General features: G+C 44.7%; 1 protein-coding gene across 6 annotated transcripts in view; it reads right to left on the bottom strand.

The window, feature by feature from the left end:
- LOC143964536 (E3 ubiquitin-protein ligase RNF213-like) overlaps positions 1 to 24792 on the bottom strand; it is a 955032-nt gene that overhangs the window by 601855 nt on the left and 328385 nt on the right. For all 6 annotated transcript variants that reach the window (XM_077474321.1, XM_077474324.1, XM_077474323.1 and 3 more), the window contains exon 16: positions 21627 to 21716. In XM_077474321.1, coding sequence (XP_077330447.1) covers positions 21627 to 21716 — 90 coding nt within the window. The remainder of the gene's footprint in view (positions 1 to 21626; positions 21717 to 24792) is intronic.

Below are 24792 nucleotides of genomic sequence, written 5' to 3'. Positions count from 1 at the left end.
TTAGTTATGTATAGGAGTATGTCGTCTGCGTAGGCCGCCACTTTATGAACTTCTTCCCCCCAATTAACCCCACTTATATTTACGTTATTTCGAATCTTTGCCAAAAATGGTTCCAGTGCAATTACGTATAGCAGGGGCGAAAGTGGACAGCCCTGCCTTGTTCCATTTAGCATTTCAAACACGGACGACATACTCCCATTTACTCCCACTCTAGCTGTTGGTTGTGCATGTAGATTAGTAATCCACTTCAACATTTTTGGGCCTAAACCAATGTTCCGGAGAGCTTCTATTATCAACTCTATCGAATGCCTTTTCGGCATCGATAGAAATCATAAGCATTGGAGGTTTTTTTTCCCGATCTTTACCTATAAGTAGCAGAGTCTTAAGGTTATAATTGATGAGACATACTATATATTTCATGGAAAAAGTAACAAAAGTGGAAGCACTGAATAAAACCCCATGTGTAAAGTTAGGTTAGCATGTAGAGATGAGTTTAGGTGTCCTCCAAACTCACTTCTATTCAAACTTTAGTCCAATCAGCTGCAGGCCAGGTTATTCCCTGGCCTGTAGCCCACATATACAAAGGTGCAGAATGCTGGTGACAACAGTGCCTTTATAAGGACACATGCCCATATTTAGCCAATGATATTGACTAAATATAGGCAAATGTCCATATAAGGTCACTGATGTTGCCTGCATGCTGCTCCATTTGTTTCTGTGCTGCGAGGTGGGGAATGACCTGGCCCACAGCTGTCCGGAATAAAAAAAAAAGTGGATAGAGATGAGTACGGCAGACAGCCAAGCTCATTAGCAGGTAATTCAATGCACAAAATAGCAAAAATGATTTACCAGAATTTTAACTCACAGCGACACCCCCCAAAAAAAGGGACATTCGTTTGTAGTTGAGTTGTTTTGTTTAGGGCATCTTGTGATGTGATATTACAAAAATGTTTTGCATCTGTGGCAATAGTACTCAATGTTCCCACAGTCCTCATGCCCCTTCTCCTTTAATCGGTCTACACAGAGCTAGATGTGTGTCAAAATGTGAGGGGAAAAAATCTGACAGAGATGGAATTAAGTATGGAGAACATGTAAAGCCATTTGCATTTCTACTCAGTAACTTTTTTTAAGGGTTGCCCAAGCAAAGTCTTGAAATAGTTTGGTTCTGGTTCTAATAAGTTAGCGGCCGGCCCAGAGAGGTGAAAAGGGTTAACGATTTTAAGCTCAGTTCCCGGGCTTTTTGGTCTAATTCAGCCCTTGTGCTATAAAAAGGGGGATAGTTGAGATCCAGGAGCTCCTTTAGTCCATTTGGCTGGTTCTGTTCTAGCTCGCAGTTGGAGATACTGGGACTGCTGTGCCTTGCAGTCTACTGAAGGCACCAGGACTTTTGGGGACATGCAAGCCATTGAGAATACGAAGATGGACTCTCACCTCATGGATCTATGCCTGGGCAGCCACAATACAGTACTTAGTTTAGGGAGAAGCACATTGTTCCTATTAAACTGTTATGCTGTTCAGTAAAGTTACATTAACTGTTCTAAGCCTGATCTGAAGTTATTCTAAGGGATGCATTTTGGTTCTGAAGAATCTATCTGAAATATCTAAAGAACCAGGGTCTGTATAGCACAAAGAGGTATGAAGCTCAGGTACTACATAAGGGTCAACTCTGCAAAACACGGAGAAGGAGTGTAGCTGCTAAGTGTAATCAGGGACAAGTTCAAGACACCAAGTAACCAGTCGTTAGGCGTAGTCAGAGGTGGCTCACTAATTAGGGGGCTGCCTAAGGCCCCGCATTCACAGGGGCCTCGTGGCTGCCCAATTTGCTTCTGCTCAATCACTTATGTCAACGCTGGGATTCTGTGACTCAGGGACTGACTGACAAATCAGGAGGAATAGCGGCCCCAGCACGGAGCAGCTGCATCCCGGTCCGATGGCAGCAGGTGCAGGGAGCGGGACAGTTGAGGCCTCTAGGTCTAGGTGGCGGCAGCGGCCAGATGACAGCACCCAGCTCCAGATGCCATCTCTACAAGGTGTGTGTGCAGGCGGCAGCATGTCCATGTGGGAGCCGCAGCTGGGCTGCTCCTTCATCCTGCGCTGCTCACCTGACCTCTCCACACCTGCCTCCAGCTGAGCTGCCCCATGACTGAAGAAGATGAAGGAGCTCCGCCTCCAATCTCCTGATGCCGCCTGGCCAACCAGAGAGAAGGTGAGTGCCCGTGCAGTCTTCCTGTGTGCCTGCACAGGAGGAGCGGTGGACGGCTGCATATAGTGGAATTAATCTTTCTATATTCCTCCTGCAGCCGTTGAATGTCTACAGGAGGGAGAGGAGGAGATGTCAGCATTCAGCAGCTGCTGGAGGAATATAGAAAGATCAATTCCACTATATGCAGCCATCCACCGCTCCTCCTATCAAACGTCTTCTGTGTCCCCCATGCTCTCTGGCCCCTCCTTGTGCTCCCTGGCTCCTCCCCCAGTGCTCTCCACCCCCCTGCTTTCCACTCACATTCTTTCTGACTCCCCTCCTCTCAAGCTTCCCCGCACTCTCCAGCCCCCACCCCTCCTATGCTCTCCACCACCTCCAGTGCTCTCCAGCTCCTCCCTGTTCTTTGTCCCCCGTCTCCTGCTCCTGCCCAGTGCTCTCACAGACTGGGACATGAAACACAGGAGGGTCTGCAGACAAGGACAGGGCTAGGGATCTCTCTCACTCCCCTTTCCCGCACCCCCCTCTTTCTCACCTCCTCCTATCCCTCTCTCCCCCTCACTCTTTATGTCATCCTCCTTTCTAGCACCACCCCTCTCTTTCTCACCTCCCTTCTCTGTGTCACCCCCAATCTCTCTCACCCCCACTCACCCCTTACCACTCGATCCCTCCCTCTCCCCTCTCTCTCTGTTTCTCTTCCTCCCCTCTCTCTCCCTCTCCCCCTCCCTCTCTCCCTCTCCCCCATATCTCCTCCCCTTCTCTCTCTCTCCCTCTCTCCCCCTGCTCTCTCTCTCTCTCCCTCCCTCTCCCCTACCCCTCTCTCCCCCTTCTCTCTCCCTCTCTCTTCCCTCTCTCCTCCCCCTCTCTACCCCCTCTCTTCCCTTCTCTCCCACCCCTCGTCTCTTTCTCTCTCGCACCAGCCCTCTCTTCCACAACCCTTCTCTCTCCCTCATCCCCTCTCTTTCTCACCCCCCTCCTCTGTGTCACCCCCAGTCTCTCTCACCCCCACTCACCCCTTCCCACCACTCACTCTCCCCCCTCTCTTTCTCTCCCCTCCCCTTCTCTCTCTCTCCCCCTTCTCTCCCTCACCTCTCTCTCTCTCTTAGCCCTCCCTCTCTCCCCTTCTCTCTCTCCCCTCTCTCTACCCCCTCCCTCTCCCCCTCTCTCCCTGCCCCATCTCCCCCCCTCTCCCTGCCCCATCTCCCCTCTATCTCTCCACCCCAACCTATTCTCTCTCTCTCTCCCTCTCTATCCCCCTCTCTTCCCTTCTCTCCCACTCCACTTCCACCCCTCGTCTTTCTCTCTCGCACCACCCCTCTCTTCCACTACCCTTCTCCCCCTCTCTTTCTCACCTCCCTCCTCTGTGTCTCAGTCTCTCACACCCCAATCACCCCTTCCCACCACTCTCTCTCCTCTCTCTCCCCCCTCTCTCTCCCTCTCTCCCTACCCCTCTCTCTCTTTCCCCCTTCTCTCTCTCCCCCTCTCTCTATCCCATCTTTTTCCCTCCCTCCTCCCTCTCTCTTTACACTGTGTTGGGATCCCCCAACTCCCCTTCCTCACAAGGCATGGGAAATTCTTAGAGGGGTGGGTTGCCACCTTGCTTGGTCCCAGATGTTTTATTGGCTGCATATGTCTAATGGGTGAGGTGAGTGCCCTGGAAGTGGCTGATGAATTGTGTGCTAGATCCGTGCATCTGTCTGCAGCCATTTTTATTTCTTGAACTTTTTTCCCATTATGGGCATGAGTAGGGCCTCATGTGTAAGTTTCGCCTAAGGCCTCACAAAGCCTAGAGCTGCCTCTGGGCGTAGTACCTGGTAAGGTGACAGGACTTCTGGTAGTGAGGGGGTCAATATGCTGGCTCCCTCCTTATCGGGTGGTATCCAATAGCAACTAGATCCAAATCTGTGTTACGAAGATCTATGGCCTGATCACGATGTACGGAAAGATAGGTTTGAATGAGCACCCATGAGGTCCACGCTATGTGCTTGGGGGGACCCCATTCTGTTACTGGGGGTGAGGTAACAAAGGTACACCACATTGATGCCCGTGCTCCATACAAAAGGTACCCCCACATGCAAAGTGAGTTAGCACCACCCACAAATGTAAACCCAGTCATTAAAATCTCATACAAGGTTTAACATATTAGTGCAATTTCAATGGTAAAGCTAGGTACACATGTTCTAACTATCATCTAGTTCAGCAGGAACTGGCAGACATTCAGTCAGTGTATATAGCTGCTTGTCTGGCGGAAGCCGGCCTAATGACGTGCTTTTGTAGATTGGGCATGCATCTTCTCAATGCTTGCAGCTAATGGCTGTGAGCACTGATCAGTGTGTTCTGATATGGGGGAAGGCCCCCTGTCAGAATACAATAACATAGTCAGGGAGATCAACACATCAACATCGCTTGTGTTGGTACAGTGATCTGTCAGTTTTTTTTCGTTCAGCCCACTGCGCTAAAAGAAAAAAAAAACTGTCAGTGTGTACCCGGTGTAGCAGAGCGTTCCACAGAGAGCCAGGAAAGTCTTGTTCGGGGGTTTACACATCTCCCAGGCTCCTCTCAAATACGTTTAGGGATATCTGATCCATGGTCCAGTTCGGGTCTTGGAGACAGACAGCCAGTGCTCTCATACCTGGGGAATGGTTAAGACATGTCTGAGAGAGCTGCTGAGGTTGGTAAAAAGAAGTGTGTATGTGAGGAATGACAAATCGTGTTGGGCGAATGGTTTTGGCCTGAGCATGGGTTCGGGCCAAACATTGGCTGTTCGCCCCAGTAAACTGAACATCCAAATTGTCAGGGCATTCTACCGTTTGTTCGGCCCGCTGACCGACCACAATGCAGTGAGCTGCCACACAGTACATTGAAAGCCCTGATTGGCTGAAGCAATGAAAGCTTTGCCCAATCAAGGCACTGTCAGAGCCATGATTGGACACTGTCATGATGACTCTATCCAATCATGACTCATTGCTTAGTCCCAACCCACACTATAAAAATATTCTTCCCATAGTGGGCATTCGCAGTGTATTATTGGTGTGGAGAGAGATAGAAAGGGGCTCTGTACAGTGCTACTAGCAAGTTAGTGTGCTCTAATGGGCTTTGATTCTATTGTGAGTGTAAAGGTATCAGTTTAGTGTAAATCTAGAGTGCAGTGTGAGAGTAGTGTGACCATTCATTTTTACTTTAGTGTCAGTTTATTTTGTCAGTGCACGTTTCTTGCAGTATATTTAAGTGCATTAGTGCACGTTTAACACAGTAAATTGCAGTATATTTCAGTGTGTTGGTGCATGTTTACCACAGTACAATGCAGTGTGTTAGTGCACATTTAACGCAGCATATTTCAGTGCGTTGGTGCACGTTTATCACAGTACAATGCAGTGTGTTAGTGCATGTTTAACGCAGTATATTTCACTGCGTTGGTGCATGTTTATCACAGTACAATGCAGTGTGTTAGTGCACGTTTAATGCAGTATATTTCAGTGTGTTGGTGCATGTTTACCACAGTATATTGCAGTGCATTAGTGTATGTTTAACGCAGTATATTTCAGTGCATTATTGCATGTTTACCGAAGTATATTCCAGTGCACTTTGGCACGTTTACCCAAGTATATACAGTAGCAGTGTATTATTGCACATTTACCGCAGTATATTTCAGTGCCTTAGTGCGCATTTAACACAGTACATTTCAGTGCGTTTGTGCACATTTACTGCAGTATATTGCAGTGCATTAGTGCACATTTAACGCAGTATATTTCAGTGTGTTATTGCAGGTTTACCACAGTATATTGCAGTGTGTTAGTGCACGTTTAACGTGGTATATTGCAGTGCGTTATTGCACATTTACCGCAGTATATTGCAGTGCGATACTGTGCATTTACCACACAAAAGGGATGCAATTCTGCTCCTCCTCAATTATCAACTTTCCAGTCTATACTCGCTATACCTCACAACCTCTTAGCAGCCTCCACTGACAGCGATGTAGCGCACGGGGTCACAGATCCTTGTAGCAGGTCTCCCAGTAGCACAGCACCAGCTGTAGACTATAGCAGGCAAATTTCTCTGCCCCATCTGCTTCAGCGGAAAATATTATACTCACATGTCCGGCGTCTAAATTAAAGCTTGTCAAAGCTGCTGGTTTTACAACTCCTACCTTTCTGGTGGATTCTGCCCCTTCTATGAATTTTCAGAATGTGCTGTACCACAATGACAGGTTCCCAGTCTCTATTTCTTTGCACATTATGCCCTTTCAGCTCTGTACCATCAAGTGGAAGGCAATGCTGTGGCATCGTTGGGCAAGGCAGTCAGCCACAAGGTCCATGTTACTGCTGGCACGTGGTCCAGCAAGCATAGTCAGGGACGATATATTTCATTCACAGCACACTCTGTAACTCTGCTTGCAACTCAAAAGGATGCAAGACAGGGCTTAGTGAGTGCTGCAAATTGTTGTGCCACCACATCTTCATACAGCTAGTGGTGATGATGCAAGATTTGTCAGCTCCACCCCTCCTCCTCCTTCTCCTCCATGCCCTCTTCAGATGAATTGTCCTATGAAAAACCGGTACCCCCTAAGCATTCAAAGGGCTATTCAATGAGTCAGGCTAAAGGATGACTTGCAGTGCTTCAGCTAGTCTGTGTAGGGGACTGGAGCCACACTGGAGCAGAGATTCTTGCAGCCCTGCAGGGGTAGGCCCAGGGGTTGTTCAAGCCACTCTAGCTGGAGCCAGGAATGGTGGTTAGTGATAATGGCACAAAGCTCCTTATCTGCACTTAGACAGGGAAAGCTGTGCCATGCCTGGCACATGTCCTCAATTTTGTGGTGCATTATTTCTTAAGCATGTACCCAGGGTTGGAAGAACTGCTAAAGCAGGCCAGAAGAGTCTGTAGCCATTTCAGGTGGTCATACACAGCCAGTGTTCGATTGGCTGAAATTAACCAGGAATTCAACCTGCCCATAAACCGCCTGATTTGTGACATGCCCACCAGGTGGAACTCGACTTTGGCAATGCTACAGCGGCTGCACATACAGCAGTGGGCCATCAACAAGTACCTGTGTCAGTATGGCACAGCAACAGGCTCAGGTTGGCTCTGCTTTTTTTACCCACGCCAATGGCTGCTGATAAAGGATGCATGCACTGTACTGTCACCACTTGAGGGGGCAATAAGGATGGTGAGCCGTGACAATGCATGCATTGGTGACACAATCCCTGTTGTGTTCCTGCTGGAGCAACCCTGCATGACATTATTGACAGCGCACTGGAGGCAGAGCAACAGGAGGAAGAGGAGGACTTCCTTTCCTCTCAAGGCCCACTTTATGCAGACATCATTCTTCTTACACCACAGAACATACAAGAGGAAAGGGAGGAGGAGGAGGAGCATTCTGGCAGCTTGGAGGCACTGAAGCAGAGCGAGACATACATCAGCCCTTAACAGATGGCTGGGAGGAGACAGTTCCAGATACAGTAATCCTCAGTGACCCCAAGGAGTCTGCTTCTGATGCCTCTGTAAACTTGTGGTGCATGGGCTCCCTCATTCTTCAAAGCCTACAACAAAAAAAAAACAAGAATACGTGGCATCAAGGAGAAGGATCACAATTAGTTGGCAACTCTCCTTGACCATCGCTACAAGGGGAAAGTCTCGGAACTCATCCCATCCCCACAGAGGAAGCTTATGTAACGCCTTTCCAGATCCTGGTAAGTTACAGTCTGGTGGAAAATTTAATTTTGAGACTTCTGTTGGCCAAGAAAAAAGCAGTGGAAAAGGGGGTCGCCTCAGTGATGCCTTTTAAAATTATTTTAGTCCTTGGCCCCCCAGGGCTGTCAGCTTCCATAGCCTATCAGTAGCGTCTTCATCATATGGTGGGAGATTATCTAGGGGCGGAACAGATATGGAGAGCTTTCCAGTTGATGATCCACTGGCTTACTGGGTCATGACATTAGACCACTGGCCAGAACTTACCCAGTATGCCATAGAGCTGCTGGGCTGCCCTGCACCCAGCATGCTTTCCGAATGGGTATTCAGTGCTGCCAGAGGTTTTGTAACAGATGCCAGTGGTTTTTGTAACAGATATGAGAGTGCATCTGTCCACAGACTCTGTGGATCGGCTGAAATTTATCAAAATGATTCAGTCCTGGATAAGCAGCAGCTATCAAGCCCCGGATGCCGATGTTGCTGATTAAGTTATCTGGATCTCAGATCTCTGAAAGAGTGTCTAGGCTGCCTAGCTTTGTGGGTGTTTTTATATGGAAAATTTTTTGGTGTAGGTTTCATGGGCATAATTAATGCCCAAGGATCAATTTTTCCACACCTGTTTGACAAGTGCTTATCATTTCAATTTTTGACAGCAAGGCCAACACCCAAAGAGCAAATTTTCCACCACTGTTTGACCGGTGCATCTCATTAAAGTTTTTGACAGCAAGGCCAATTATTTCTCTTTAAGAGTACCTCTATAGGATTACGGTGTGAAGGTACCACAAAAACCCAAAGCCCAATTTTTCCACGCCTGTTACTTCTATCCAAAGAGACACCAGAATTAATTCAAAAAATGTCTAATCTGGTTCCAAGTGCACTAAATTGTGGCCTCATCATACAGACTAAAGTAAAAAAGTAACAGTACAGCGCATAGATAAATAATATAAGTGAATAATAAAGTGACACTCTATTAGTGCATCTAAAAACAAAAGTCCATAGATACAAAAAAACAAGTAGAGTTGTCAAGGAAAAGATCCGCTTGTGCAGTGTGCCTTCAATCGACAAAACAAGTGATGATGTGATTCCTTCACCAATAAGCAAGATGGACTCTCACCTCAAAATATGGACCCCTGATTTAACAGACAGGTCAGAAAACGCATGTTCCCATCATGGGTTAATCACAGCATTCAGTAGATATAGCGGTAGTGCTCAAAGATTGAATCCTTTTCAGTATCCTCAAGTTAATATGATTCCATATAAAAACATAAAGAACAAAATCTAGTGCTCTCCGTTTAAACGAATTTATTTTAAAACAGAAATGAAAGAGATACACTCACATTCTGGTGCACTGATCTCCAGTGCTGAGTGCTGGGCATGAAAACAAATATAGCACAGCGTCCATGCATGGATCAGTATAGCAGCTTGCGGATGACGTCACGGCATAGGTCACGTGGTCCGTACGCGTTGCGTCCCCGAAAGTAGGCGGGACTTCATCAGCGGCGACGGCGTGACGTCGGACAGCCGCTTTTAAGCTGGTATACTGATAATGAGCCAATGAGAGAGAAGATAGTGCGCAAGGCAGTTTCACAGAGACAACACACATCAAGCGTGACTCCGGAAGCCAAATTAACACTTAATCAATTACCGGAAAGAGAGGAAACATTATAAAAACTAATAAAACTAATAACATAGAGGGATGCATATGAATTGAACCACATCAGTAGCAACATACATACGTTACACAACCCATTGCCATCAAATGGAGCATATTAGATAGCAAGAAAAATTCCTAATAACCATAAAAAAGCAGTATTATAGCGCCGATGTGGGGACACATAAGTGTCTCTCAGCCCATCATTGCACCCCTGCAGAACATAAGATAAAACCACAAAGCCGCCGACGCCATCAGCAAGCAACACTGATCCATGCATGGAAAAAACAATTAATACAAAAATAATGAATTACATAATAAAAATGAATACCAAAATAAATGACAATAAAAATCTAAATAAAATAAAAATAAATAAATATAAAAATAAAAATAAAAATAAAAATAAATGTGAAAGTAAAAATAAAAATAAAGATGGTACATACATGTATAAAATTAGCAAAATTATCTATCCGAAATGAAGCAGTTTAAATCAAAATCAACGTTCAAGCCACTTGGGGCAAGAACCCTTGTTTCATGAATCCAATGCGACTCACGTCTGCTCAGTTGGCGTATGAAGTTACCTCCACGCCAATGTTTCGTAACCTTCTCTATCCCCCAGAAACTCAAACTTTTGGGATTCTGAGCATGTACCAATTTAAAGTGTCGAGATACATTGTGTGTCCTCAGACCCTTCTTAATATTATTTACATGCTCACCTAATCTCACATGGAGAGGCCTGGACGTCCTGCCAATATATTGGAGGCCACATCCACATTGTAACATATATACCACCCCTACCGTAGAGCAAGTGATCAATTGATCGATCTTGTACTCCCTATTGTTACTAGTAGCAACAAAGGATTTCCTCTTTTTTACATTGCATCTGGAGTGTTTGCAAGCAGTACACCTACCACACGCATAAAAACCAGACAAGAAAGAGAAAAGCCTGCTTTCAGTTTGTACAGGAGGATCAATGACACTGGGGGCTATCTGATCACGTAACGAAGGAGCCTTTTTATATATAAAAGAGGGGCGTGCAGGTAAGAGAGGTCCTAATACCCGATCCTGTTTCAGTATAAACCAGTTTTTAGCAACTAATTTTTCGAATTTCTTGTGCTGGACATTATAATCCAGAACCATTCTAAAGTTGACACCTCCATCTACTGGTTCTTTTATTTTATCTCCTAACAAAAGAGATCTATCCAACTGTTGGACTCGAGCTACTTCATGATCTAGACCAGATCTGTCATAGCCTTTTTCCTGAAATTTGGAGGATAGAATTTGAGCCTGAAGCGCAAAATCGTCCACTTTAGAACAATTACGTCTTAATCTGACATACTGTCCTCTGGGGATGTTGCACAGCCAAGACTTAGGGTGGCAGCTCCCCAGAGGAATGTATGAATTGCGATCGGTTGGTTTGAAATAATTCTTCAGAGACAACCCATCCTTATCTTTACTAATCTCCAAATCAAGGAATACCATACGTTCCTGACTAATGTTCCAAGACAGCTGGATGTTCTTATCATTCGTGTTCATAGTCCCAATGAAATTGTCCAGACCCGCTCGATCACCATCCCATATCATAATCAGGTCATCAATAAATCTTTTGTAGCAGATTAATTCATGGGGGCGATTACGAAAGATGACGTCCTCCTCCCAGTGGGCCATAAATAAATTGGCCACACTGGGAGCGAACTTAGCCCCCATGGCAACACCCCTGGTCTGTAGATAGAACTGATGATTAAACCAAAAATAATTTCTGGTCAAACAAAAATTTAAACATTTACGGAGGAATTTTTTATGGCATCATACAGACTGCCTCCCCAAGCCGTTGTTTACAAAATAAAGAAAGCTTACAGGGAAAATGGCATTATTGTGGCATCTCATTATTGTGGCAGCAGGTTCTATACATGGTTTAGATTAAGGGGACCCCCCAGGCACTATATTTAAAGGAACAAATCAAAAAACAAAAACAGAAATTCCCAGTGCTGCTCTAGCTTGTCTAGTAAAAAGTCCAAATAATTGATGAAAAAATGGAATATCCAAAAAAGTAAAAATGAAAAATAAAAAAAAGGAAGAAGGAGGCGTGACTAGCCTCTGAAACATGTTCTGATTGCTCAGTTCCACTCCAGGTTTTGACAGCTTACATTCGGCTCCCTGCAGCTTATGGCTTAAACGTCCTCTCTCCTGTCTCCATGGGGGCGCCGCTGCGGCAAGGACCACCCCACGATGCTGTTCAGGATCCTTTACACAGCCTATCCAGGCACTGAAATTCTTCCATATTAACTTCCTAATTGAGTTTAACCTATTACCTTATGTTGCTTCATTAAACCGTTTTACACTGTTGGTTGCTTGGTGCCTTTCTCTCCTTCTCTCTACTATATTTAAGCCATTTTTTTTTATTGTTGGTTCTCATTTTTATGGTTTCACTTTAAGCATCAGTAAATTACTGCTCATTTAAACATTGTGTTTTTTACACGCTTTTTATTATTGATATATGTCCCTCAGGGCAGTATCTGAACCCCCATAACTATTGTATGCCCAATTACTTGCATATAAGCCTTCAAAATGGTCACTTTTGATTTTTTCCAGTTTGGGTTCCATAGACTTCAATGGGGTTCGTTATTAGGTTTTGAACTTTTGCAATGTTTTAAAGTTCTGCTGCAAACTGAACCAAGGGTCATTTGGCCCATGTCTACTGACAAGTAGGCTTGTTCAGCCTGATAGCAAGTGCTACTGTTGTATAGTTAGTGCTGGGATACACTAGGATTTTGTTTTGCCGTTTTTGCCTTATTAATTTTCTGGAACTTTTTACAGAACCTGTAAATAGCTTTGTAAATAGCCCCAATACACTGCACAATTTGTACACGTCCTCCCTGAACTGGTATATGTGCCTGCAAGTTTGCTCAACCCAAGGAGCATGTGTACCTGCTACCTAACCCCATCTCACACCGGCTTTATTTTCAATATTTTTAAATCTACAATTTTCATTACGATAATATCTGGTGTCCCTGCCAGCCATTCATAATTAACTAATGTCATTATATGACAATAGACAATATATCAGCCCAAGCACATCAGCCCATCGCAGTGCTGACATGTATACTGAGAAGTAGGTGTGTCTTCTGGGCGCAGGACACAGGGGAAAGACCAACATAGTAGTTGGCCTTTCCCCTGTGTCCTGGGCTGTGTGTGGCTGGGGGTGGGATCTAACTGGTAGAGCATGCTCTGTTCAGCTACACAGATATCTTTAGTTACTCTGAGAATTGAGGAGGAATGCCGAAAAAAATATTTTTAGGTGAATAAAACAATCCTTTTTTTCTCTTGTTCATTGGAGGACACAGTTCTGCAAAAAATAGAATGGAAAATAAGACTAACTGTCTTACAGAAAAAAAATGCAGGTCAGTCAAGCTTCCCCCTGCAAAAATGTACACTCAAAGCTAGATATCACATTCACATTTTAAAACTTGGTGACTGTATGAGCTGCCAACCAAGTGGCTGCCCTACAAACCTGAAAAAATAATGCCTGATGCTGGATGGCCCAGAATGTACTTACTGCCCTGGTAGCTGTAATTGGTGGTTATTAATGTATGATGGCATACACTCATACAATTGTTTGCCAGATCCAGCATGTGATCATGGCAGTTGATGCTGCAAGCCCTTTGTGATTGGGTCATCTATATGCACAACCAAGGAATCTCTCCTACGAAACCCGGTGATGGCATTCACTGCTTCTACTTTTCTATCTGTAGAATCTTTAAAGGAAGAAGCATTCTCCACTGGAATTATCCATAACTTTGTTTAACCACTCTTTTGTTGGGGTATTTTTTTACACATATGGTAAAGAAAAGATTTTTGATTTATTTGATTTACCTGTAAAATCCATTTATTTGGAGTAAAGTACAGGACACAGCTATAGTCTTACATTACCTTAAATGCTGGCACACATAAGCTGGCTGATTATATGCTGGCACGCATAACTGTAAGGGCCCTTTTAAAGGGTCTTGCACTGATAGTTATACATACTTTTTAGCAAAGAATAAGGATGAACAGAGCAGAGAATGAGGGGATGGTCCAGTGTGCTGTACTGCACTCCACGAAACGGATTTTACAGGTAAGTCAAAAATCCATTTTTTTTGTATAAGACTCAGGCATAGTCCCTGTGCAAAGGCCCTCACCAAAGGCTAATGGACAATGGAAGAGCATAGTCAATACCAAAATGTGTCCTTTGAGAGTACTAAAGGCCAGATGCTGATTCTGACTCAACTGGAGAAAGAAGGGCAAGAAGGTCTTTTCAAGACCTTCTTGCCCCATGCAAATTAAGTCTTCCAGGTGCAGTGGTAAATTTTGCAACAAGTAAACATCCTAGCAGAGAGAAATGTTGAGTTAACGAAATCCAATAAGCCTCTATCCTTCAACTTTTCCTTTGTGATGGTTGATGTAGGCCATAGGCGTGGCATTGTCTGACTGAACCCACATTGGAAGTCGCTGAAGCTGAGAAATCCAGTGTTGAAGGGACTGCCGATTGGCTCTGAGCTCCAAAGTGTTTATTGGAAGATTGGATTTCTCCACCAACCAGGTTCCTTGAAGCATCAACATTTCAAGGATTACTCCCTAGCCCAACAGACTGACACCTGTCATGAGAATCTCCCAAGTCATTGGCAGTAATGACTTCCCTGACTCCAACCCCGGGTTGGAAAATCCACCAAGAGAGAGAGACGGGCCAAGGGAGACAGACACATTGGATTTTTCAGAGACTGAGTCCGCCTGTCCTTCATAGAAAAAAAGGCTGAGTTGCAGCAGCCTGGAGTCAAATTGTGCATAAAGTACTGCCTCAAATGAGGTTACATCATGCAAAAGTGTATCTAGGGGCAAGGTCTGGATAGGAGTTTCTGTGCTTGAGAGTGAAGGGATCTACTCTTTTTCAAAGGCAGAAAGACCTGTTCAGAATCCCAAGTGGTCCAGATTGTAAGTTGAATCAAGGAATTCAAAGCCTGGGTGGGATGATCCTTCAATAGCAGGTCGCCCAGGTAGCCCACAGTGTGGGCACCCTGAGAGCGAAGGAGAGAAAGAACAGGGGCTTTTGTTAAGAACCAAGGAAAGCAGGTCCAAAAACTGAAAATGACAGTCGCCCAACACAAAACTTAAAAAAAGCTGGGGGGGGGGGGGGTGATAGCAATGTTCAAATAGGTGTCTTTGATGTCCACAAATGCCAGCAATACCCAACCTGGCCGATTCCATACCATTAAACTTTTGGATACAAAATAAGTAGGGCTGTGGAAATTAAAGATCAATTCCTTGATTAATCGTTCATTTTTTTGATCAATCAAAATTCTTTTGATCGGTACTCGCCTCTCCGCCGGCTTCCGGGTTTTCAGGGAGTTCCGTCGGAGATCCGGTGATGCCTGACGTCACCCGCTGCTGCCCTATGGAACTAACACGATTGTCGGCTTTACATTCTGTGTTTTTATCATCTTTATGTGAGTAGTTTGTGTTTGAACACAAAAATGTAATCTTATACTTAAGCAGTGAGCACTTTTCTTTCTACCCACGACCTGGTGTCCTTGCTGAGATCTAAGGAGACGTGAGAGAAGTTTATGGTCTGTGTTAACCCTTTTGATACCCGCTTGCATGACCACCTGTTTGCACAGGGGTCCATGGCAAAAGATGAGAGTGATCAGTTAGACTGGAGGTGGAGGGATTGTCGCGCTACTGTGGAAAAAAAATACTTACGTCAGTGCTACAGTTTGAATTTAAAAAGTATTTGTGTGAACTGTGAAGTTAAGTCATGGATTGTGGAAACAAACTAGTGTCAGTTGATTGTATATAGTGTGTACCACATTTATCACTGACTAATGCAGAGTTGCAATGCAAGGAGATTAGCTAAAAGTAGTTGGATCTGTATGTGTGTTATAATTAATCGAAATTAGTCAATTAATAGATTAAAAAAAATCGATTAATCGAACACTAAAATTTTAATCAGTAACAGCCCTTAAAATAAGACCTTCAGCTCCAGGATAGTGTTCTTGGCCTTTAGAACAGTGAACAGGTTGGAGTGAAAACACTGAAACCTCTCCCCTGCAGGAACAAGAACAATCACTCTATCCATTGACATAAACATATAGACTAGGCAGAGGTCATTTGCACAAGGGCCTGCTACAGGCACTAGGGAGAGATTTTCAAGGATCTGGATGTGGGTGGCCCTGGGCTGCCAGAGCATAAGAGAGGGAAACCCAAAGACAAGAATGACAGCACAGGTAATGGCTTACAAGTATTGCAAAATACAATACAAAATTTGGGGAAAAAGGGGATCTCTGTCCTGCAGGTCCCCCACAGAAGTCTGTCTTTGCTCTTGCAATGCCCACCAAACTGAGACAGTATACGACACAGGGTCACTTACAGTCCCTAGAGCAAGAAGTACTAGTGACAGCAGTTCTCCCCCCCCAGAGTAAAAGAAGCTTACAGACACCCTGGAATGAGCACCAGCACTGGACAGACAGCCTGGAATGTTAAGCAGTATGTAACCACACTACTTGCACAGATTGTGCCCAAGCAGCAGTGCACAATGAGAAGCATGGAGTTTTAAACTTGCTAGGATCCAAAACTGTCCATCATGGTGGCTGAAGACCACCCAGCCAACAGGTTGTTTAAAGTGGTTGTAAACCCTCCCCTACAACTTTGTCCCATGTGAATCAGCATAAAAAACCCTAAAGAACACTGCTTGTAGATATCTCCTTACTTGCTTAATATTGTTGTAATGCTTTTTGTTCTTTAGAATGATGTCACTGAGCATGCCCAGATCTAACCTGATTTACGACACACTCTCTATGTCTTATCTATCTGTTATCAGGACTTCTTATGGCACACAGCTCTGAACTCCCAGCAGGCTGCTAATCACTCAGAGCTTCCTTCTACACACCATGTGACCATGTGACCTCACAAACAGTGTAAACCAGGGAATGGGACAGCAGTACTGCAATCTGATCAGCTGAAGCTGATAGGACTCATACAGGCAAACACTAGGTAATCAGCACAAGTAAATACTATGAAATAAACAAGTCAGCTATGAACAAGGAAGCAGGGTTGCCATAGAAACGTTGGATTGAGAAGGAGGCTTGGTTAACAGTACAGGAAGTGCTCAATGTAAGGGCAGAAATACACTCCACTGTGGACTCAGAAAACAATACTTAAGATGGCGCTGCCTTACCCCTGGAAACAAGTTTGTTAACGTTTCTTTATACAGTAAGTAATATGCAATTTGGGCTGGATTACAGTGGCTATAGTTTGATAATTACTTATTATAATGGACTAAATGAAAAGAAGCATCAGAGTGGGAGAGTTTACTTCCTCTTTAACCACTTCCCACCCGGCCAATGCATATATACGGCCGGGTGGGAGCCGTCTACTCCTGATAGGCCGTTCAGAAACGTCCTTCAGGAGTAGCGGGATCGCGCACGCGCGCGCACGCGCGCGCTCGCGCAGCGGCGCAATCCCGATGTGCTCGTGTCACCCGGACACGGCACATCTCAGATCGGCAGGAGGGCTCTGTGATTGGCCCTCCTGATCACATGACGGCCGTGTCCAATCACGGCCGTCATGTGATGTAAACAAACAGCCGGTTGCTAGGCAATCGGCTCTCCTCTCCTCACACGGAAGTCACCGCTGAGGAGAGGAGAGCAGAACGCTGCAGCCGGCTGATGATCAGTGAGTATGGGCTGCTTTTTACAGCTTTTTACTCACTGATCATCAGTGTAGTGTAAACACACAACACACCACACAGTACAAACACAGTCCCCACATATGTCCCCAAAACACACATGTCCCCAAATAATAAAAACACATGTCCCTAATAATAAAAACATGTCCCCCACATATGTCTCACTAAAATCACATGTCCCAATGATTATCTGCACACATATGTACGTGATCACCTGCACACATATGTACATGATCATTTGCGTACATATGTCCGTGATCACACAAACCAATTATTATACACTTAACGGATTTTTTTTTACCAAAAACATGTAGCAGAATACATTTTGGCTTAAATTTATGACAAAATTTGATTTTATTGGATTTCTTTTCAAATAGAAAAAAGAAAATATTGTTTTTTTTTCAAATTTCCGCTATTTTTGCGCTTATATCGCAAAAAAAAAAAAACGGAGTCGTGAATAAATAACACCAAAATAAAGCTCTATTTGTGCGAACAAAATGATAACAATTTCATTTGGGTACAGTGTAGCATGACTGCGCAATTGTCACTGAAAGCGCTAGAGCGCTGAAAGCTGAAAATTGGGCTGGGAAGGAAGGGGGTGAAAGTGCCCTGTATTGTAGTGGTTAAAGAATAAAGCAGTGGCACTAAAAGTGTATGTTACTATAAATATTTTGTTTCTTTCTATGTGTGTTCACATATGTGTATGTATAGTCATAATCTCAATCATTTGTATGTACTTCTTCCATCTGAAGTGTCTGGTTGACCCTGCAATTCACCTTCCTCCTTTTCTTCCTTTCTTCCACAGAAGCTAAACTGTTTTAGTGGGGTCCGTTTTCATCCTTTGGCTGACCATTCAGAAGTGCAGGATATTGTTAATGTTAATGTAGCTGAGAGCAGGCTACAGTTATCTGACACTGCACACATGCCCTCTATCTTCCTAGACTGTCTCTGGATTCCCCTAGTGCTGGGCTCGGATTACATGCATCATACTGTGGAAACTGTAGTCTCCTGAACAGATATCTTTGAATTGCAGAACTATTCATGAACTACACCTTCCAGCAAGCCATTTGCTCCAGGGGGAGAATTATGGGAGAGGCTATAAAATGGATCTGCGTACCCGGCCCAAGCTCTCTTGCTTCCCGGGTCCTACCCAAGCAGGTCAAATGCCGTCCGCTACACAAGGAGCACCACCGTTGAATGCAGCAGAACTGGACGACTCACTGTTTCAGCTGACAAATCGCCATCTTGGCCTGGATCGCTCTTCAGGAAGTTCATACAAAATTCTCAAGATTGGTGACAGGGAACCTGCCCACAAATCCAGTTACCAGCCACCAACATATTCCACTGAACACTGTATACAGGCTGGGCACTTTCCCCCCTTCCTGCCCGAGCCAATTTTCAGCTTTCAGCGCTGTCGCTGTTTAAATGACAATTGCGTGGTCATGCTACACTATACCCAAACAAAATGTTTATAATTTAGATGAGCTTTCTTTTGGTGGTATTTGATCACCTCTGCGCTGTGGTTTTTATTTGTTACTAAACAAATTAAAAAGACCGAAAGTAAAAAAAAAAATGAAGTTGTTCTTAGTTTCTGTTATAAAATTTTGTAAATAAGTAAGTTTTCTCCTTCACTGATGGGCACTGATAACGCTGAACTACCCAGCACTGAAAAGGTGGCACTGATGAGCATGGATAAGGTGGCAATGATGAGGTGGCACTGATGGACACTGATATGCGACACTGATGGGCACTGATAAGTGGCACTGATGGGCACTGATAGGTGGCACTGGTATGCAGCACTGATGGTCACTCATATGCAGCACAGATGGGCACTCATAGACAGCACAGATGGGCATTTATGGGTGGCACTGATGGACACTCGTTGGCATCACTGATTAGGAGGGCAGGTATTACTGATGGGCACTGATTGGCATCATGTGTGGTTACACATTGCCACCCATGGCCACCGGGGACGCCATACCTGGTGGTCATCAGTGGTGGTCAACCCTGGTGGTCCTGGTATCATCCCTGGTGGTCCTGGGTAGGCATCCGTGGGGGGGCTGCGCTGCCCTCCCCGTCAGAGGAGCAGCCGATCGACTGTCCTCTACTTGTGTCTGTCAGACACGAGTGAGGAAACGCCGATATAAACGGCTCTTCCAGTTTACATTGTGATCAGCTGTTATTGGTCACAGCCAATCACGTGGTAAAGAGTATGTCAGAGACTCTTGACCTAGATCGGAGTTGTGGTGTGTCAGACTGACACGCCACAACAACGATCGCTGCATCATATGGCATCTGCTCAAGATAAGACAACCACTTTGCTGAAGTAATTTTGCTATATGGCAGGCATCAAGTGATTAACCACTTGACGTCCGCTCTATAGCCGAATGACGGCTTCAGCGTGGACCTGAATTTCCAGGAGGCCGTCAAAGGACATCCTCCCCTTTGCGCGCTGTGATCACAGATTCCGGCCCCTTACCACGTGATCAGCTGTCAGCCAATGATAGCTGATCACATGTGTAAACAAAAGTTCGGTAATCTTTCTTTTTTCTCGTCACGCTGACAGCTTGAGGAGAAAAAAAAGCCAATCACTGGCTTATGTTCAAGGGACATAGGTCTCGAAGAGAAAGGAGGCACATCTGCCTCCTCCTCTGCCTCCTCTGTGCCAATCATTATCCCCTGCCAGTGCCACTTGCTATTGACACCTGCCAGTGCCCACCAATGCCACCTATCAATGCCCTTCAATGCCATCCATCAGTGCCCCCTCTCAGTGTCACCTCACAGTGCACATTGGGGCTGTCTATCAGTGCCCACCAGTGCTGCCCTATCGGTGCCCATCAGTGCAGCCCATCCCATTGGTGCCCATCAGTGCAGCCTCATCAGCGTACATCAATGAAGGAGAAAAATTACCTGTTTGCTAAATTTTATAACAAAATATATAAAAAAAATATTTTTAAGTAGGTTTTTTTTTAAAAAGTAACAAAAAATAAAAACCGCAGCGGTGATTAAATACCACCAAAAGAAAGCTCTATTTGTGGGGAAAAAATGATAAAAATTTCACTTCGGTACAGTGTTGTATGTCCGCGCAACTGTCATTCAAAATGCGACAGCGCTGAAAGCTGAAAATTGGTCTGGACAGGAGGGGGGTTTAAGTGCCCAGTAAGCAAGTGGTTAAGGATCACTATTGGTCAGACTCAGCTGCTTTGCCTTGACTGCATATCACTGTGCCATGCTTATGCCCCATACACACGGTCGGAAATTCAGACGGAAAAGGTCCGATCGGATTATATTGTTGGAAAATCCGATCGCGTGTAGGCTCTATCTGACTTTTTCCGTCGGTAATTCCGACGGAAAAAATTTGAGAGCAGGATTTCAAATTTTCCGACAACAGAATCCGATCTGACTTTTTCCGATCGTTTGTAGAGAATTCCAATCGGACAAAGTGCCACGCATGCTCAGATCAAAGTACGAGAGCAAAGCTATTGGCTACTAGCCTGAACATAGTCCTGTTGGGGACTATTTCAACTGAATCTTGGCTGTTTATCCAGGACTTGGCTGACTAATACCCTGTTTAAGACGTTTCTCTTGATTAAGTAAATCTGAGAGAGCTAAAACAATCTGCATTGTGCCAGTGTGTCATTTAAATGCACACAACATGTCTGAACCAAGAGTGTCAGGAGGGCTGGAAAGTTCACAGGGTTGAGGATGCACAGCAGAACATGAAATTTTAAGCAACTCCAAGGGGGCAGTGCTACATTAAGATACACAGCATGGTTGCATTGGGTAGTTTGTTCAGCCACCATGCCTCCAAACAATCAAAGCCTGCTTCTGGGACCCCCCCACCCCCAATCACATCCTGTCTCCTCACCGTGACACCTGCCCAAGTACAGCCTGCATCTTGCCTTAGACTGAACAGACTATGGAATAAAGGCACTTTGGAGTTGATTTACTAAAACTGGAGAGTGCAAAATCTGGTGCAGCTGTGCATGGTAGCCAATTATCAGCTTGTTAATTAAGCTTTGACAAAAAAAAAACCTGGAAGCTGATTGGTTTCTATGCAGAGCTGCACCAGATTTTGCACTCTTGCAACTACTTTAAGATTTACAAGATTGAAAATGTCCTAACTTCAAGATTGTCCACATCTGTCAAGAGGTTTTAGCCATCAGCAGGGGCCACAATGTCTATTTTATTTTTTAGTGCACCTGACGCTCTACTCCTTCAGGTGGCGATATACCCAGCAGGTAATTATTCTAGAGCATAGCTGTGTCCTCCAATGAACAAAAAGAGAATTCTTTTTTGAAAAGTCCAATAGTACTATAGAGAATAGGACCTTATTAAACTGTAATAACTCAAAGAAAATATCGAATTTGTACCTGTTTAATTTTGATACGTAAATCTGGTAGAAGAGCATCCTTCCATTTGGGAGTTACATTGTCACCAGCTGTAAGAATTTGATTCCATACCTACATGAAATAAAATCAAAACAAGATTATAAAAAAATAAAACTGGCAATCATAAGATATATGACAAATTGAAATGCCATATCTTTGTGTTTTAGAAATGTATGTTACCATGATCTAACTAGTGAAAAAAAAATTATATCCCCCTCATTAAAGCTACTCTGTTGTAAAAAAAAAAAAAAAAAAAAAAAAAAAATAAATTTCTGCCACCTGTGAGCTAGAACTTTACTCTTTTGTAGAGCTACACTGGCCAAATAATCATCATTCAACACAGTTTTGCATATTTTGGATGACTGTGTCCACCTCTGCATGCTGTAACTCCACCCTCTGTCTGAAACTTCAATGCAGATCTGGGGCTACAGAATAGGGATGCAGCAGCCAGTGGGTGGTGCAGCTGTGTGCAGGGGGGTAGGGATTTAAATTGATATTAAACCCGAAACTAAAAATGTAACATATTGCAGCTCATCATTCATTGGATGTGCTGGTTGCATTTGTTTTCTTTGTTTTTTAGGCTTTTTTTCCCCCTCTGTTTTCACTCAGTGATCTGGACAGTAACATACCTCCTGTATTGGAGTACGTCCAATCCGGAGGAAAAAGCATGGTTGACACCTTTTGACAGCAGCAGTGTCAGTTTAGGGAAAAGGTAGTGTTAGGCCGCGTACACACGGGCGGACTGTATGGCCTACTTAGTCCGTCGAAGCACATTTCAGCGGACAGTCCGCTCGTGTGTGGGCTTCAGCGGACTTTTTCAGCGTGCAGTCTGGCGTACTAAGTATTTCGGATTTTTCGAAATTCTGTCCGTCATACTTTGGTTTCAGCGGACAATCCGCTCGTCAGTAGGCTAGTTCGACGGACTAAGAATGGGGCATGCTCAGAAAGGGTTTACACGGCGAAAGGTTGCATTGCTGTGTATTGGACTTCCTATTTCTAGTCCCGTCGTACGTGCTGTACACGTCATCGCGCAAGCTTTCGACGGACTGTTTGGGTATCCGTGTGTGGTCAAGTCCGTTCATTCGAAAGTATGACGGACTGTCCGTCGGATTGTATGACGGACTAAGTAGGCCATACAATCCGCCCGTGTGTACGCGGCCTTAGATGTACTAACACACATATGTTAAAATACCTTGCCAGGCCATTTTATGTGGCCCTCACATCTCTCCTGCAGCAACTCTCTCATCTCCACCTCCACCTTGTCTTAGTTGTCGACAGCAGAGAGGAGGACAGAACTCCTCTGCCAGATCCTGAGCTTCACTGTGCAGCCACAGAGAGTCTCGTCTCTGCCCCCATCCCGCCCCAGCAGCAGAGAGGACAGAACTCCTCCTCAAGATTCTGCACCCCTCTATGCAGCAGCAACACCCTCTTGTCTCTTCCTTCACCCTTCTGTGGTCCTCCTCCAGACCCTCTGCCCCAGCTTCTTCTCAGCAGCAGCACAAGGTAAGGGGCATGCACTGTGATGAGACACTGACTTGAAAAATGTCAGGGCTTTAGAACCCTTTCACACTGTGCCACCCATTGCATCTGTGGTAAAATGCCGCTATTTTTAGCGATTTCGCTAGCGGCCGAGAAAGGGTTGAAACCAGCTATAGTGGCGTTTTGCCGGCGGTATAGCCATGCTGCCCCATTGATTTCAATGGGGAGCAGCGGTGGAGGAGCGGTAACCACACTGGTAACGCCTCCCCCTAGGCGGTATTCTCTTTTTTTTCCTCAAACTCTCAACTGGTTATAACTGTGACTTAATGAAGATTTTTTTTTGTTGTAAAAGTTTTTATTGAGTATAGAAACATTGTTTACAATAACAGAAACAAACGTGATGAAATACACATGTGTGGGCGCAGCCACCATCAGTATAGAACAAGTACAGGTAGCATAATGAGGCTGTACAGTGAGGTCGTATCGGGCAAGTAAGTCATATAATGCATAACACAGGTTTAGCATGTGATATTCCATTACAGATAGGAGATCTGACTCAGTACTTTAACGTGCGTGTTATAAAGCAATTCAAATAAAAGAACGGTAATAACGATAGGTTTTCTTGGTCTGGACTGAGGTGCTCATTAGAAGCTACACTAAAACCTATGGGGATATGCCTGCAGGGTAGAGGGGGTGAGGGCAATGAGCTGCGTACTCGTTTGCGGCGAGGTTTGTTAAGTATTGTGATGTAGTATAGAGGGGTATGTGGGGGGTGACTGGAAGGGGGAAAGGGGGATGAAAGAAAAGGTAAATGGACCCTTTAATAATCTTCTTTGATCCTGCTTTATGTGTGCCACAGCTTTTATAAGTCATTCAAAGCATGTACTTTTTGTACTCGTCAGTAGTATTGAAGTGTAACCAACACGTCCATGTTTTAGTAAACTTAGTGGGTGTATCCTTTGCGTGATGTATGAGGTCTTCCATTATCATTGTTTTTTGTAAGCGGTTAAACGATGGATGGTGGGTCAGGGGAGCGCCATTTGAGTGGGATACACATCTTAGCCGCGTTAACCATATGCATGGCTAGTGTTCGAAAATAGCCCCGTGTTGGTGTCATGGAGTGATGAAGCAAAAATTGAGCTGGTGTAAAGTCCAGTGAATAAGTGGTTATTTGGGTGAGGAGCTTGTGAACTTCTGTCCAGAAGGGTTGGAGTTTAGGACAAGTCCACCATACGTGGAGGAGTGAACGGGTCTCCGTTTTGCATCTCCAACAGGTTTGAGATATTAAGGGGTTAATGCGGTGCAATTTAAGTGGCGTTCTCTACCATCTGGACAGCAGTTTTAAAGCGTTCTCTTGCACCAGCACATTTACCGTTCCCTTGTGGACATGTGTGTATATGCGTTCCCAGTCTGGGTCCGTGAGGTTAATGGAAAGTTCTTGTTCCCATTTTTGGTTAGCCCAGCATAGTTTGGGCATTTGGTCAGAAAATAGTGGGGTATAAGTAGTAGATACAGTGGTGTGAAAAAGTGTTTGCCCCCTTCCTCATTTCCTGTTCCTTTGCATGTTTGTCACACTTAAGTGTTTCGGAACATCAAACCAATTTAAACAATAGTCAAGGACAACACAAGTAAACACAAAATGCAATTTGTAAATGAAGGTGTTTATTAT

Source organism: Lithobates pipiens, unplaced genomic scaffold, assembly GCF_037356315.1.
Source record: "Lithobates pipiens isolate NorthernLeopardFrog02 unplaced genomic scaffold, aLitPip1_a1.2 Scaffold_8, whole genome shotgun sequence".
In the NCBI taxonomy this organism is placed as follows: Eukaryota; Metazoa; Chordata; class Amphibia; order Anura; family Ranidae; genus Lithobates; species Lithobates pipiens.
Note: the sequence above shows the minus strand (reverse complement) of the source record. Positions and strands in the feature narration are given on the sequence as shown.